We start from the raw sequence: 17,034 nt of genomic DNA, 5'->3' as shown, positions 1-17,034 counted from the left end.
GTTTGGTTTTATGTCTATACTGTCTCTTTAAATTTCAATGTCAATCTTGATACAATCCTGATATAATCAAGATACATATAAGATACAATCAAGATGTTCTCTCCTAATCCTATCAATCCTGGTATAATCCTATCATGTCCAGAGGAAAGAGAATAAAGAAGAATGTGGCTCAATGACTGAGTCCAGCAAGAAATGTCCTTGCCAAATATTTTTTAAGACTGTCACTGGTCCCTCTTGGTCTCCAGGGGTCTAAAGAATTAGTCTCAACAAGTTGCTGCTTCTCAATCACATACACAAACAATAAGCCTTCACCCAGAAGCTCTTTATTGCAAAGGGAAAGCTCACTTCTAAGAGAGAAGTAGCTCTTGCTCTGTGAGTAGAGAAGACACTGTGGGATTGGGGTGCACTGACTTATAAGGGTATGGGGTCTCCTCCTCAAGGAATGGGCTAGGAGGTGGGGCTTGATGGCAGCTAGGGTGGAGGTGCAGTGAAGTTCGCCATCAGCAATACCACAGAATACCAGGCAAAGCAGATCCGGGGCAGAGCTCCAAAACTCAGAACCATTGAGATAGGAATATTTTGAAAGTTTGAAAGCCTGCAGATTGTGGAACTTGAAGCTGAAGTAAAAAATCGTGTACTTTTGAATCTGCCAGGCTGGGCTCGGAGGCCCGGAGCCGACATACTGGGCAAGACCAAATGACAAGACAAACGGGGGAGCAGAAACACCACAGAAAAACGCCGCGGGACCCTTGGAGCAAAGGTGGGCTTTGTCAGTTTTGCTTTGTTTTGATTTTCTTTTCTTTTATTTATTATTATTATTTTTTGGTATCTGGTCATTAGCACACCTACTGTTTGCCCACCTCTGTTCTGGTGACTAGAGGGGGGAGCCTGAGCAAGTGGACACCCCCCACCCTCACCACTGGTAAGTTCTTCTGCCACGCATGCGCACAGATACTCAGTCCAAGAGCAGGCCCTGAAGGATTTTGTTTGTTTGTCTTTTGTTTTTTTTTAAAGGGAAAGGGCAGGACAGGGCTATAGAGAGGGAAAGAGAATTTAAAAACAAAACAGGCCAAAAATTAAATTAAAGCCTGAGGTATAGCATAACAGCCAACACTGGCATCCTGAAATCTCTCAGGCAGCTTTGAAAGCAAGAAACTGAAGAGAGAACCTTAAAGTCAAACTCATAAATTACACAAGAAGAGTCAGCAACTGCTGCCATATAGGCAAGCTATAATCTCACTCTGTAAAACACCAAAACCCAGGCAAGAACCAATACCAATTACCATATACCTGGGAAACAGACAACTGTGAAAGTTACACTGAGTTAAGCAATAAGAAGAGTGAAAAGGGAAGCCCACATCCTGATCACATCTCCCTGGAAGCAAGCAGAAAGCATAAAAAATACCAAAACACATACTCAAGTATTAAGGCCACAGATAAATACTAATCATGTCCAAGAAGCAAAAGCAGATGACCATATCAGCACATGTCCAGAAACAAGATAAAATGTCTGAGACAAATAACCTAGAGGCAGACCTGGACTCCTTTCTGGATGGAGGGCAGGCCTTGGAAATGCCTGAGAAGGATGTCAGAAAATAGATTTTAAAATGTTTCAAAACACTTTACAATTGAGTTGAGAAAAATAAGGAAGAAGTCAGGAAAGTGCTACAGGAACAATCAAATAAGATAGATACAGCATTGGAAACAATTCAAAACCTACAGAAAGACCTCCAAATGATCAGTAACAGAATATCAGAAATAGACAATACTCTGAAAGGGTAAAGGAGTAGAATAGAAGAGATGGAAGGCAGAACCAGTGAACTGGAAGACAAATCTCTCAATACCACTAAGATAGAAGAACAAACACAAAAAAGGATAAAAACATCTAAAGAAAGTCTAAGATTCATGTTGGACAACATGAAGAGGAATAACTTAAGAATTATCGGCATTCCAGAACAAGAAGAATCATACAAGTCCACAGAGGAAATAGTTGAAGAACTACTGGAAGAAAATTTCTCTAACATCCTGAAAAGTGAAAAGATAAACATTCAAGAAGCTCAACGAACTCCAGAAAGGATAGACCCCAAAAGGAAATCACCAAGACATATCATTGTCAAGCTCTCCAAAATGAAAGACAAGGAGACACTTCTGAAAGCAGCCAGGGAAAACAGAAGTGTCACATACAAAGGCAAGGAAATCAGATTGAGCTCGGATCTCTCAGCAGAAACCATACAAGCAAGAAGGCAATGGAGAGACATAAAACCCTGAAAGAAAAAAATTGCCAACCAAGAATCTTTTATTCAGCAAAGCTATCAATCAAATATGATGGTGTAATCAAAACATTCCAGGATAAACAGAAACTAAGAGATTTTGCCAAAGCCAAGCCTGCCCTACAAAACATCCTAAAGGGAGTTCTGTGGACTGAGAACCAACAAGAACAGACAACAACCAGAGAATGATATATGTGGCAGCACCTCCTAAATCCACAGAAGGAAGAGTTGAGAACAGAACAAAACTATAAGATCAAGGAATGGGCTACTACATATTGATTAGGAGGAGTGGGAGGCCGACTAATCTTTTTTTTTTAAGTAATGAGGTGCAAGTGTGCAAGCTTCTTGGAAATGGAATGCCTTTTGCAGCTGTCAACTCTAGGTGCCATTTTTATGGGCCGTTTGTCACATTCCTCCTCTTTGTGACTAGTTGCTTTTCTCTACTGGGGTTTCAGGTCCTGATTTCTACTCCCTGTCTCCAGGCTATTCCTCTCAATGTTACTCTTCTTCTTGGACTAGAGATGTCTTCTCCTTTTCATTATCCCTGTCTAGAAGGAGAAAACTTAGGGCAAAGGGGCAGCATAAAGCCAGGGTAAGAGAGGCCTAGGGTCCAGGGATCCTAACCTGTCACTGACAAGACCACTGTTGTAAAAAGCTAAGAAAAAGTTTTCTTGATGAAAGAAACATTCTATAATGGTTACTTGGAGTGGAAGGGGAGAGTTGGTGGGGAGGGGGAATGGAGGGAAACTTACTCATGGGCTAGAGGGCAAAGATACTACCACAGATAGAAAAATTGTTGGAGCCATACAGGAAAACACTTTGTATGCTCAGATGTGCAGAAAAGTCAACCCCATTGTAGGGGAGAAAAGAGATCCCATCTTCAAATATATAAATGTTGTTGTTGTTGTTAGGTGCCATCAAATCGGTACCAACTCACAGTGACCCTATACACAACAGAACAAAACATTGAGTAGGATATCAATGTTTATGTGTTATATAGTTCATGTTTGACAATTTCCAATTTTCCTAGATTCATACTTCGTACATTCAATGTTCTGATTACCAATGGATGTTTACAGCTGTTTCTCTTCATTTTGAGTTGTGCCCCATCAGCAAATGAAGGTCCTGCAGGATTTACTCCTTCACATCATCATGGTCAACTGTGCTCTGAGGAAGCAGCTCTTCTCCAGTCATATTTTGAGTGTCTTCCAACCTGAGAGGCTCATCTTTTGGCCTCTCAGTCTTTTGCTGACGGTGTTCCACTGCTGTTCATAAGGCTTTCATTGACTAAATATTCAGAAGTAATCTGTCTCTCCTTCTTCCTAGTCTTTCTTAGTTGAAGCCCATCCACCATGGGTGACCCTGCTGATATTTAAAATACCTGTGGCATAGCTTCCAGAATCACAGCAACATGCAAACCACCACAGTATGACAAACTGACAGACAAGTGGTGGGTGAGTATTATAGAGACTCTTTATTAAGTGTTCAACAAGAGTGAAAACAAGACAAAGATGAAAATAGATCACCCAGATGAAAGAAATAATTGATGATGCCAGGATGAGCTTTCAGAGTTCTAGCTCCACATTTTACAGGGCACAAAGAACAAAGGAATTTCCTCCCACATCCACAAGTTGGGCTGACAGAAAGCAGGGAAAGCTGACAGATAACCTGTCTCTGAAGTCATCAGAGATGGTATGACATCACAACCAGATGACCATTATGGGATGTTTCCAGGAATGTTCCTGTGAAGGCAGGCTGAAAGAAGTGGCCCCAAACCCACTTTTTTTTTCTAAGTTTTTATTGTGAATTGAGTGGTAATTTACATGGGAGACCATCAGTTTTGCACTCATCCTATTGTAGTTCATTTCATTGCAGTGATTACAATCCCCTCCATGCACCATCCATCATTCAACAGTATTTGCTTCTATTTCTATTCCCTCTGGGTTTTTTTGGATGTACACCAAAATGCTAAGGAATATGCAATCATTCAAACACCCAAGGGCATACTCTGCAAGCCTGCCCCCCAGCTGCCAGCACACAGCCCCTCTCCGTTCATGAGTCTAGGTCCCCAGCCGCTCTATCTCTCCACATTATCATCTCTGTCTCCATCTCTGGCGTTGCTTCTTCTCTGAATAGGGTCCCACACTCCACTCCTGTTCTTCTCCCTTTATGGTCCCAGGGTCCTCTGCTCCTGGACTGCAAGATCAACCACTCCCCTCTTCCCAAACCTACTTTTAAATATACTCTACTCCTAACTCTGGCAGTTCAGTTGTTAGAGGTGCATGGGGTATTCAAGAAAAATTGGCATCTGAACACTTGAATTTAGGCACAAGATAGACTTAATCTCTGCCTGGCTGGAGAAAACAACAACCACACACACACACAAAAAAAAACCCTTCAGATTTCATGCTCTACAGCAGCCAGACAGACAAAATTGTATCATTCGCGACAACTACATGAGCTTGAATTTTTGGATTTCTGATAGCAACTTTGCTGATCTTTGGTTTTTCCTCTTGAGACACTTTAAGGTATGCCTTTCCTGTTCCGTCTTACCCTTGGCTGCCATTACGACTCCTTCTACTCACAGTAATTATCATTCCAGAAAATGACCAAAATCTAACCTTCTGGTCAAGACACTTTGATTTAGAGAGATATGACTACTTTCCCAAGAGAAACGGTGCTGTAAGTAGATATTGAATCTCACGGGCAGTTCCTAAAAATCCACTTAATCTATAAATACCCTTTGTTGTGGTTATTACGTGTCTTTGATTCATAGTGATCCTGTATAGGGTTTCTGAGGCTTCAAAGCTTTGTGGGAGCAGAAAGCCTCACCTTTCTCCTGAAGCCTCATCTTTCACCTATGGAGCAGTTGATAGGCTTCATCACTGACCATGTGAGTCGAAGTCCAGAGTTTATCCTACAGAGCCACCAACCTTCCCAAAGTACCCTTTGTTATTACATAAATTGCTAAATAGTTTTTTGTTTTTTTTTTGCTAAATAGTTTTTAACATGACTGATATGTGTCATTGTAAAGCAACAATCTAAAAGGCTATTCTGACAACTATGTGGGTACAGAGTTGGATTTCTCACACAAACACCGAATGGCATAAATCTGCTACCACTTGACTCTTTGGCAATCAGAAAGCTGAATATCAAAGAATAATAAAGCAAATGATAACAGCTATAATCATTTTTAACATTTGTAGACCAACTTTCCATTCTTGATCCTATTTATTGCTGATAACAAATTCAGATTAAGGAAGACTGAGACTCAGAGAGATGACATGACCTGGCCCAAAGAAGCATCAAACCCCCCGAGTGCCCAAGTTCTCACCTTCACCACTTTCAGCACCTTGATCTCTCGGTCCAGAATCAGCTCATCCTGGAAACATTTATCTCGCAGAAACTGCACAATTCTCTGCCAGGCATCCTGCATCTCCTTTTTCCGTTCCCACTGGGGCTGAAGGCTCTGACCCACGAAGGCATCCAGCCGGTCCGCGGGGGTCTCATACAGGTCCTGTGGGATGGGCTCCATCTCAGCAGTACTAGGGCACCCCTTTGGAATCAATGTTCTAGGCTCTGCCCAGCCCTTTTAAAGGGGCAGCTTAGTCTCTCTCCTGCAGGAAAAGGGCCAGAGAGAGGGGAAAGGAGGGTGTAGGTATACAGAAGGCTTTATTTTTCTCTCTTGGGGGGAAGAGAGGTCTGGGATTCCGTCCAGCAACGCACTGCTCCTCCCTCTCTGACGTTGTAAGCTCAGTAGCCATTACTTCAGTAAGATCCTCCTTCTTTCGTGACATTTGGAAACTGAAACTTAATTTTCATTGCTGGAACTTTCTATGTCAGCTTGTGGGTGCCAGAAAAAATGGCTGGGAGAGAAGGGTCTCCCAGGGGCTTCCCCACAGACTCTCAGCCTGGGAATTTCTCAGAATGTCTAGGACGTGGTCTCCTCCTGTCCCCATGTCCTGGTACATTGGAAAAGAAAGAGAGGGAGGGAGGGAAAAGAGAAATGAGGTGGAAGGAGGACAGGGAAAGAGAAAGGAGGGAGGGGGAGACAAACACACACAGCACAACACTCTTAGAGACAGACACACATGCACATATATTCAGAGGGACAGAGCAGCGGAGGGCATGAGAGGATGGCAGGAAAGAAAGGAGGGTAAGAGAGGGTCAGGGTGGAGAGCCGAGGGGTGGCTGAAGAGAAGCTCCCTTTGGTCCTGACCCAAGCTCCTAAGCACTACCCCCAAGACCAGCTGCTGCTCCTGTCCTTGGCTCCTGGTCCTACCTGAACTATCATGGCAAGTGTCTCCTCCATGGCCCTGGGCACTTTTCTGCTCCTTCTAGGAGAGCAGGTGACATCTGCTGTCCCCTGCACCCTGGATTGCACAGACCTTAGTGAGTTAGGGATCGGGGTCAGCTTCTTCATCAATCCAGGGCCCAGCCCACACCAGGTACTGTGGTGGGGCAGGGGTGGAGTGCAAGGGAAAGCCAGCCAATTGATGCCCTAAAGGCCAAAAAGAAGGTGTGCAGGGAGTGTGGGACATTTGGGATAGAGCCCAAGAGCAGAGAGGGACAGAGTCAGAAGCCAGAGCAACTTGTAAAAGCTTCCTGTAGTTGCTATAACAAGTTACCAAAAACTGTGGTTTAAAACATCAGAAATTTGCTCTCTCACAGTTCCAGAGCCCAGGGGTCTGAAATGAGCATCAAAAATCAGGCTTCAGCAGGACCTCACTGCTTCCAGAGGCTCTAGTGGAGAATCCAGCCCTTAGCTCTTTGGGTTTTTAATGGCTGCCTGCATTCCTTGGCTTGCGGCCACATCACCCCAATCTACACAGCGAGCATCTTCAAATATCCTTCTGCTTATCTTCACATCACTTTCTCCTGTATATTACTGTGTTAGGGCAAGGAAACAGGAGAATTTTTGGCCTCCTCCAAATACAAAGGACAGGTGGGGCAGGATACAAGCATGATAAGAAACTGTTTAATGAGCAGAAAGAGATCAGCATTTGCTTGGGAGTGCCCTCTGGACACCAGTGCCCACTGGAACCCAGCTGGGCCTGTGAACCCTGTCTCCCAATTCAGCTACCTAGCTGGGGTTTTTAACCATCAGCTAGCTGTTAACCTCCACCTTAAGCAGGTATGAATACACCTTAAACTGTGAGCACGGCATACGTCCCTTGCATGTATTCTTTTTCCATACCCTAGTAAACCTCTTTTATATTATAGTTCGTAACTTTCTAGCCTTCTGTAGCCTGATATCAGTCTGCTGGTGACTCTGCTGTGGGATATTTGGGGCTATGTCTTCATTTTTGGAGCACCCCGGGATGACATTAAAATAAGCAGCTGTTGAAACCCTTTTGTTTGGATTACTTGGCATTGGCTAGGCAGACTGCCTGTCCAGGCATCCCCTGAGAACTTTTTTCTTCTATGGACTTGAATCATTTCATCTTCTGTCTTTTTGCTGTCTACCTCTTCAATTTTTTTCAGTGGACTCTGGTAGCATAGTGGTTACGAACCGGGCTGCGAGCCGCAAGGTCAGTAGTTCAAAAACACCAGCTGTTCCGCAGGAGAAAGATGAGGCTTTCTGCTCCCGTAAAGATTTATAGCCTCAGAAATCTTGTACAGGGTCGTTATGAGTCGGAACCAACTCCACGGCACATAACAATAACAACAACAACAACAACAACAACTGTAGTACATGGAAAGACTCTATTCCTGTTCTTTCTGTACACTTTCCTCTATGTTTTCCTTTGTCTTTGAAGTCCCTATGAGGGGTTCAAGTCCCCAGGGCTGCTAGTTGGAAGACTTAATTCCTGCATGAGTGGTTCAAGTCCCCAAGAACGAGGACTAGGCATGGGATTAATCACCCTGCTAAGGATCCTTGTCTGGGCACTCCCCAAAACAGGGACTGGCCTCAGTGAAGGGTTTGAGTCCCCAAGACCGACTGGAAGTCATCTCTTCTGTCTTTCTTATTTTCCTAAGGCTGAAGTTGTTGTATATTTTCTCTCACATCTATCATTCTTCGACTTCCCTCTGGTCAGTTTCTAGAGCTATCCCAGCCAACTTTTATCTTTTTCTGCTCATTAAATGGTTGGAGGAGAATATTGAAAGTGCCATGCATGGGCTGTCAAAAGAACCAATAGATCCGTTTTGGAAGAAGTGTAATCAGAGTGCTCCTTGGAGGCCAAGATGGCCAAACTTTGTCTCTCATACTTCAGATATATTGTCAGGAGGGACCAGTCATTGGAGAAGGATATCATGTTTGGTAAGATGGAGGGTCAGAGAAAAAAAAGGAAGATCCACCCCCAATGAGATGTAGTAGCCAAGTGGCAGCATCGATGGACTCAAGCGTGGCAACAGTAGTGAGGTTGGCCCAGAATTGGGCAGTGTTTCGTTCTGCTGTGCATAAGTTCGCTATGGGTGGGTAACAACTCGATGGCACCTAACAACAACAACAAGACCCTTCTACCCTTGGAAACTTTACTTGTTCTCTCTGCTTATCAATCTTTACTTGTTTGGACCTCTCAGACACTTGGTGCTGAGAAAAATATTCTCTTGATTGGTTTCTAAGAGTTTTTCTCTTCCACACTTGAGTGTGAAAACACTGAACATCACTCTGACCCTTAATAATTCTTTCTTCCCTGAATTAAACAGATGTCAAAGACGTATTCTTGGGCCCCTTGTGGGATGTCATTTAACTCTTGGACTGTCATCTTAGCCTCTGTGTTGGGTGGGCACTGTGCGTGGATCAGTCCCTTTCTGGCCCTCAGATCCTATACCTCATCTCCCCACTTAGCACAGTTTGAAAGGGAGTACTCCCCCTACTGGTTTCTGAGAGCACTTGCTTTCCTTGCTCACAAGTGCCAGCATAGTAAAGACTGTTTTGACCCAATTGTGATCCAGCTGGGGGTCAGATTAGCCTTTGCCACAGGGAGGTGAGGCCATCTATTTTCTCCCCTGGACCTCCTAAACCAGAGAGTTTTGAAAAGTTATTAACTTATGGAACATAGACAAGTGGGGGCTTACAACCATCTGCCCATGGCCCTGTTATTATTGGCCACCACTTGTAGAAGGGACAGCCCACCTGTTCAAACCTCAAGCATACTCAAAGACTTCCCTCTAGGCTGCTTGCTAACTCATTGTGGAGAGTTTCCAGCAGAGGAAATTATGAAAAAGAAACTAATCTTCTTTTGTAATGCTGCCTGACTCCAGTACACACTTGGAGACCAAGAACAATGGCTCATTAAATGGGCCCCTCTTTTTTAATACCATTTTACAGTGAGATCTCTTGCAAGAGAGAGAGAAAATGAGGAGAGATCCTTATGTACAATGCTTTTTGGCTTTATATCAAAACCCTGGAGGGAGAAAAGACTGGAGAAAGACACAGCCACTATGAAATCAAAGGGAAAGATCCCCTCTAGGTATTTGTTTTAAATCTGAAACAGCCTGAAGACATCATTGATGATCTGCCTTAAAAGGGGGGGGCGGGGATGAGGGGGGGCAGGTGTGTGTTCTGCCCTTGATCGTACTCCCACCTTCTACTTGGACTCCTCTATCCAGCACACACTTATGAAGTTCAGCCTATGACTAACTTCGCCCCACCGCCTGTAAGTTCTTGCTTGCTTTTACCCACTGCTTCCCTTCCAGCCTACCTCCAACTCTGACCCCTCTCCAGTGGGTCCATAAAAGCCATAAACTCCCCAATGCTTCAGGGCCAGGCTTATACCTGAGAGTAGTCCCTGGGGCAAAGGAAGCCAGCTGCCATTGGAGTACATGTCCCCTTTTCCACATCTGATTAGGGACAGTGAAAAGAGAATCTAGGTAGTGTGTCAATAGATCTTCAGAAATTTAGAGACCAACTCCAAAGGCTGTCTCTCTTTCCTGGAGGGACATGGAAACAATATTGACATTTATTGCACCATTAGAAATTTGAAAACTGGCTGTTTACTTCATGATGTTAAAAATGTTAATTTTTTTAGACAGAATGATCGGATATAGTTTTTTAAAGATACCTTATCTTTCTCATTAACATACTAAAATATTTACAAATAATAGACATAACTTAGATGTTTCCTTTAAAATAATATATGGAAATAGATAAAATAAAATTGACTATGAGTTGACAATGTTGCTAGGTGATAGAACCAAGGAGATTCATTATGCAATACCTTCTACTTTATATACATTTGAAATACAAGGTTTTTGTTTTTCAAAAATGAGGCAATTCTACTATTGTAAAATAGACACTTGAGGGGGATGGAAAGGAATATCTATCTCTATTGGGAAACATGATTATAGAAAGCTTGTAAGCCCATATTCAGCCTATACCTGATTGGAATACCTGAAAGGGAAGGGGTTCTAGAACTTGCCCACTTGCCTGGTGAAATAGGCTTCTTGCGGAGCCTTTGTAATGTATAGGACCTCAGGTGGAATCCTGAGCCCCATCCAGAACCTTCAGAGGTTGGATATTACCATTTGAAAGGACAAGCAGACCAGCCTGGAGCACCTAGAGAAACAGAAGATACTTCTTGAAAGAAAGATCAGCAGGAAAAATCAAAAACAAAAATGGCAGTCTGATTGGGGAGTAGAAGAACAAGCAAGTTGTTTGTGGGGGGTGGGGGAGGTGGGGGTGGGGGTGAAGAAACCTTTCCAAGCAAGCAATCAAGTCCCTGCAGGAGAAACCTCCCTCCAAGACTGAAACTCAAAGAGAACACACAAGCAGGCCTGTAAGCTTGCTGGTGACCACCTTGGTCTACTGGTGAGTGTGTGAGAAAAGACTCTTGTGGTCATGGTGCATCTTCAGGAATGCATGAGATTCCTACGCCTGACAGATTGTTGATTTACATACAGGGAGGGATATGTAACCTGGCTGTTCTAGGACTAGGAAATTTAAATAAGAATACAGCCATTAAGACAATGGGCAAGCCATTTTGGCTTCTCTGGGGGCAGGGAAAATGGGACAAGCCATAGAAATGTATTTGGGGAACTGGAACTGAAGGAGGGGCTTTTTGAAGACAAGTATAAAAACCATTTGTAGCAGGCCATGTGGCGCGGCACCTGATTTTGCAAAATTGAATAAAGAAAACCTCACTCTTGCTAAAATGAGTACAGACGACGTTTCTCACAAGTAGGAGAAAGGCAGCAATGAAGATACTGGCTAAGTTTGACCACATTCCATAGAATCCCGTGGACCTGGAGATGAGAGAGAGAAAATGAAGGACTGGTCGGTCCAAAGTATGGTAATACCTGGGAACTCTTGAGCCCATGAACAAGGACCTAGCCAAAGAGGGCAAGACTGAGAGTGAAGCATCCAGCTGATAGAAGTAAAACTTACAGATAGTACCCATGTGACCTAGCTTTGATGGCTTGATGATCAGAACTCAGCTAAAGGAAGATACAAAAAATTTGATAAAGGAAACGAGGGTGAATTGCTACAATTTGATGAAGTTGACCTATACTTATGGATGTAGTAGCTCAAAATACCAACTGAGAGGGAAGGAATCTTCACATCAAGCATCAATCCTATCCCCTTGGTGCATAGGGTTGATTGTTGTTGTTGTTAAGTACTGTGGAGTCGGTTCTGACTCATAGTGACCCTGTACAGGGTTTCCGAGGCTATAAATATTTACAGGAGCAGAAAGCCTCATCTTTGTCCCGCAGAACAGCTGGCAGTTTTGAATTGGTGATCTTAAGGTTTGCAGCCGGATTCATAACTACTACACTACCAGAGTTGATGGGAACGGGCAATGTAGACATTGGCTACCTAAAATGGGGGTGGGGTGGACAATAAAAGCAGCAAGTGACTTGCTTACAAGTTTTCAAGAGGGAGTTTAGTTTCAGAGTGTGTAGGGGAAGGTAGAAAACCCCTACTGAATAGTTTTCATCTTATCTAGACAGGTCTGGTGAAAGGAGATGGGGATAACAGTCTTATGATTCAATAATTGTTATCATGACTATTTGTGACTGTCACAACTATAAAGGTTGACTTTTTGTAACAAAAATTTGACTGTAATTAATCTTACAGTCCAGGAACAGAGAACCCTGGGACCATCAAGGAAGAAGAGCATGAGTGGAATGTGGGACCCTAACCAGAGAAGCAGCGAAGACCAAAGATGGAAGCAGAGATGAGGATATGGAGAGATAGAGCAGCTGAGGACTCCAGACTCATAGAAAGAGAAAGACTGTGTGCTGGCCGCCAGGAGGCAGGCTTGAAGAATGCTTCAATGATTATATATTCCTAAGTGTTTTTGCGTACATTCAAATCAAACAAACAACAAAAAAGAGGGATTAGAAGCAAGTACTATTGAATGATGATGCATGGAGGGGACTATAATCATGCAATGAAACAAAATATGACAGGATGAATGTAAAACCAATATTCAATTCACAATAAAAACTTTTTTTAAAAAATGAGGCAATTCTGCAGTTGCAATTAATTTTTATTTTATCTAACGTATTTTTTGATTTCTAAAAATGGCTAGTTATAAATTTATAATCATGACAGGATGCTAAATTTAAAGAAGCTATTATCATAAATGGTGTGGCATTGCAGGATAATGCGTTGGATTGCAAGACAAGTTTGAACCGAAAGGTCAATTTAATTATTATAATGACATAACAATTTGATAGCATGATATGAGCTAAATTTAATTTTTTAAAAACTGACTCAATGGCACTAACAACATCAACAAAAAGAAAGATACTCAGTTACGCCTCTTAATTGCATCATGTTTGTTTATTTTTTATGATGATGTGGAAGATTTTGATAATTGCAAATACATACTAACTTGTGTTAGAAAGGATAAGAAAATATATGTTCAAAACAGTCTAGTATGATAAAGTTATAGATAACACTCAGGGAAAAGAAGAAAATCCCCCAAACTTCTTGAGCAGACTAACCAAGGCATTCAGAAAGTATACAAATGTGGACCCAGATATTAGAAGAAAATAAGAAAGATAGAACTGGGATCTAACACCCCTTTATCCTGACTAGTAGAGGAGGCTAACAAGGTTTTAAATAACCATGATAATACTGAGGAGGACTGTGTGGACAGGAAAATGGAGAAGCAAGCTTATTTAGTAACCGTTGCATTAGGATGCCCAGCTAATTTCACCTACCATGGAGAAGGCTGTTTGGCTATAATGGAAGAGGAAGAGGACAACAGAAGCATAGCTGGAGGCTTCTGGGAGCAGGTAACTTTGATCTTAACTGATGCCACAATTGTGATCAGATGAGACACTGGAGCCAGGAATGTCTGAAACATCATACAGCAGGATACAATGTGGACTTCCACTGGCCGAAGACCCCAGTCCCCTGATGAAGCATGCTCCTCCGGTTGAGTGAAGACTGCACTGATGGTGCCCATAGGCTAGCCATGCTCCCAACAATAAGAACAGTGTCATCACCACTGCAGAGCCTTGGGTGTCTGTTGAGGTAGAAGGTAAGACTCTTTATTCATGTTAAACATGGGAGCAACCTTCTTCATTTTGCCTGTCTTCCTTGGACCCTTGTCCTCCACTGAGTGCAGGGTTATGGGTATGGAAGAAAAACTGCAGACAAAACCCTTGACTAAACCATTGTTAGGCCATTTCTAAGATAAATACTTTCTGCATACATGCCTGAGTGTACACCCTTGATAGAAATTTCCTTCTCAAATTAAGGGACCAAATCTCTAAAACAAAAGCACATTACATGGGATTCTTCTTCAGTACCATAACTCAAATGCTTCTACCATTCTACAGTCTTATTCATTGTCCAACTTTCACATGCATATGTTGTTGTGAAGTGCCATCGAGTTGGTTCCGAACCATAGCGTCCCTGTATAGGGTTTCTGAGGAGCAGCTGGTGAGCTTGAACCACCAACCTTGCAGTTCAAACAGCTTTGTAGCCTGGCACCTTAACCCACAGCACCACACCAGGACTCTACAAAGCATATGGGGCTATTAAAAATACCATGGCTTGGGTCAGGCACACTTTAGTCCTCAAACTGACATCTTTGCTCTTGAATACTGTAAAGAGGTCTTGTGCAGCAGATTTGCCTAATGCAGTAAGTCATTTGATTTCTTAACTGTTGCTTCCATGATCGTTGACAGTGGATCCAATCAAAATGAAGTATTTGACAATTTCAATGTTTTCTTCATTTATCATAATATTATTTATGGGTCCAGTGATTCTTGTTTTCTTTATACTGAGGTGCAACCCATACCAAAGGTTGTGGTCTTTAATCTTCATCATTATTTTAAGTGCTCTTTGCTTTCAGCAAGCAAGTTTGTATCATCTGCAAATTGCAGATTGGTAATGAATCTTCCTCCAGTCCTACTGCCTTGTTATTTTTCATATAATTCAGCTTCCCGAAATATTTGCTCAGCATACATAGTGAATAAGTATGGTGAAAGAACGCAATGCTGATGCACAACTTTCCTGATTTTAAACAATTCTGTCTTCTTGTTCTATTCGAACAACTGCCTCTTGGTCTATGTACAGATTCCTCATGAGCATGTATTAAGTATTCTGGAGAATACTCGTTCTCTGCAATGTTGTCCATAGCTTGTCATGATCCACACAGTCAAAAACTTTTGCAAAGTCAATAAAGCACAGGTAAACATCTTTCTGGTATTCTCTACTTTTAGCCAAGATCCATCTGATATCAGCAATGATATTTCTCATTCCACATTCTCATCTGAATTCGGCTTGAACCTCTGGCAGTTCCCTGTCAATGAATGGTTGCAGCCATATTTGAATTATCTTTAGCAAAATTTTACTTCCATATGATGTTAATGACATTTTCCTATGATTTCCACAGTCTGTTGAGTCATCTCTCTTTGGAATGGGCATAAATATGAATTTGTTTCCCCATCAGCTGGCCAGGTAACTGTTTTTCAAATTTCTTGCATAGGTAAGTATCTCCACTGCTGCTTCAGTTTGTTGACAGATTTCAATTTGTATTCCATCCATTCCCAGAGCCTTGTTATTTGCCAATGCCTTCGGTGCACCTGGGTCGGCTTGCTTCAGTACCAATCAATGGCTGTTGATTATATGCTACCTCTTGAAATGGTTCAACAATGACCTTTTTTTTTCGGGGTGGGGGGGAGGTACAGTGACTATGTGCATTCCTTCTTTTTTTTTTTTTTAATGTTTTCTTGTAAATTATGTGATAGTTTACATGGGAGAACATTAGTTTTACATTCATCCTATCGTATATCTTTTCACTGCCATGGTTACAATCCCCTCCATGCATCATCAACCAACCAAAGGGTATATACACTGCAAGCCTGCCCCCCCCAATTGTCAGCACACAGCCCCTCTCCTGCTCTGGGTCTAAAGTCCCCAACTGCTCCATCTCTCCACATCATTGTCTCTGCCTCCATCTCAGGCATCATTGCTTCTCTGGGTAGGGTCCTGCTCTCCCCTCTTCTCCCTTGATAGTCCCAGGGACCTCTGCTCCTACACTGAAAAGTTAATCACTCCCCTCTTTGCTACAAAACATCTCCCTTTACACTACCAACCCTCACAAGCAGTCCTGATAACAATTATTCACTATTGTATCACAAGAGACCCATCCGCATTTCATTTCATCAGCCCCGCCTAGACAGGTTGGATACTACTCAGTGGAGATTCTACCTTCCTTCATGCCCTTTGAATCTAGGTTCCCTCTTGAAAGCTTGTAAGCCAGTCACTTCTTGCCTTTGTAGCCCCTCCCCCCCCCCCCCATTTTGGGTAGCCAATATCCAAGTTGTCCATCCCTGTCTACTCTGTGTATGGAGGAAGTGGGAATGATCCTTGCTGTAAAGATTTGTTCCCTCTTTTGAGCTACTGCATCCATAGGTGTAGGTCAAGTTCATCAAAAGGTATCATATTACTCTTTTTTTCCTCTTCTTTCTTCTTCTGGTTGAGGTCTGATCATCCAGTCAGTAAAGCCAGATCAAGTGAGTATTATCTGCAAGTGTGGGTGTTCTTATGCATATGCCCTCTCTTCTTATCAGCTGGATGCCTCACTCTCCACTCTAGTCCTCTGTGGCTGTGTCAGTGACTCTGGGCCCAAGAGTCCCCAGGTCTTGCCATACTGCTGGACAACCAGGTCTCCACCTGGGTTCACAGGAGTCTATTGAATGTTGTAGGGCTTAGCTTGCAGCTTCACTGATATTTTTCTCTCACTTCCCCTTATCGGTGATGAGCATGGTCACCAATCAGAGCATGTATTCCCACTAAGTCTTAGTCTTGGATGGGGGGTTTACACTGAGGGGACCCGACCACTTGCCTTGATGTCTCCTGGGCAAGCAACTTGCTTATTCTTGTAGTAAGAGTCGGTCTTCCTCTATTGTTTTGTATTTTTCCTATAGGTCTTTCTTTCAAGAAGTATCTTCAGTTCTTCTAGCCACTCCAGGCTGGTCTGCCCGTCCTTTCAAGTGGAAATTTCCTACCTCTGAAGATCTGGATGTGGTTCAGGCTTCCACCTATAGTCTTATGTAATGCAGAGGCTCTGCAGGAAGCCTCCTTCACTGGGTACATTGTAGCCCCATTTTAGGTATTCCAATCGGTTATAGGCAGAAGACAGACTTACAAGCTTTCTATGGTGATATTTCTAGCTATTCCTTTCTCTCCCCCACCCAGTGTCTATTTATAATATAATGCAAAACCAAGATTCAAAAGACAGCCAAGCATCTTAACATTATTCCCCCCTTTTCCCCATTCCAACCATGGCTCAATCTTTGTATCCCAGAGCCCTATTGTTCCAAGGTTGTGCATACATCATTCTTTACCTCTGTC

At 42.8% G+C, this 17,034-nt stretch overlaps 1 protein-coding gene across 1 annotated transcript in view; it reads right to left on the bottom strand.

Annotated features, from left to right (window-relative positions):
* LOC102813938 (2'-5'-oligoadenylate synthase-like protein 2-like) overlaps nt 1–17,034 on the bottom strand; it is a 42,760-nt gene that overhangs the window by 17,354 nt on the left and 8,372 nt on the right. The window contains exon 3 of the mRNA XM_006865498.1: nt 5,605–5,787. Coding sequence (XP_006865560.1) covers nt 5,605–5,787 — 183 coding nt within the window. The remainder of the gene's footprint in view (nt 1–5,604; nt 5,788–17,034) is intronic.

The sequence above is a fragment of the Chrysochloris asiatica genome, unplaced genomic scaffold, assembly GCF_000296735.1.
Source record: "Chrysochloris asiatica unplaced genomic scaffold, ChrAsi1.0 scaffold00078, whole genome shotgun sequence".
Classification (NCBI taxonomy): Eukaryota; Metazoa; Chordata; class Mammalia; order Afrosoricida; family Chrysochloridae; genus Chrysochloris; species Chrysochloris asiatica.
Note: the sequence above shows the minus strand (reverse complement) of the source record. Positions and strands in the feature narration are given on the sequence as shown.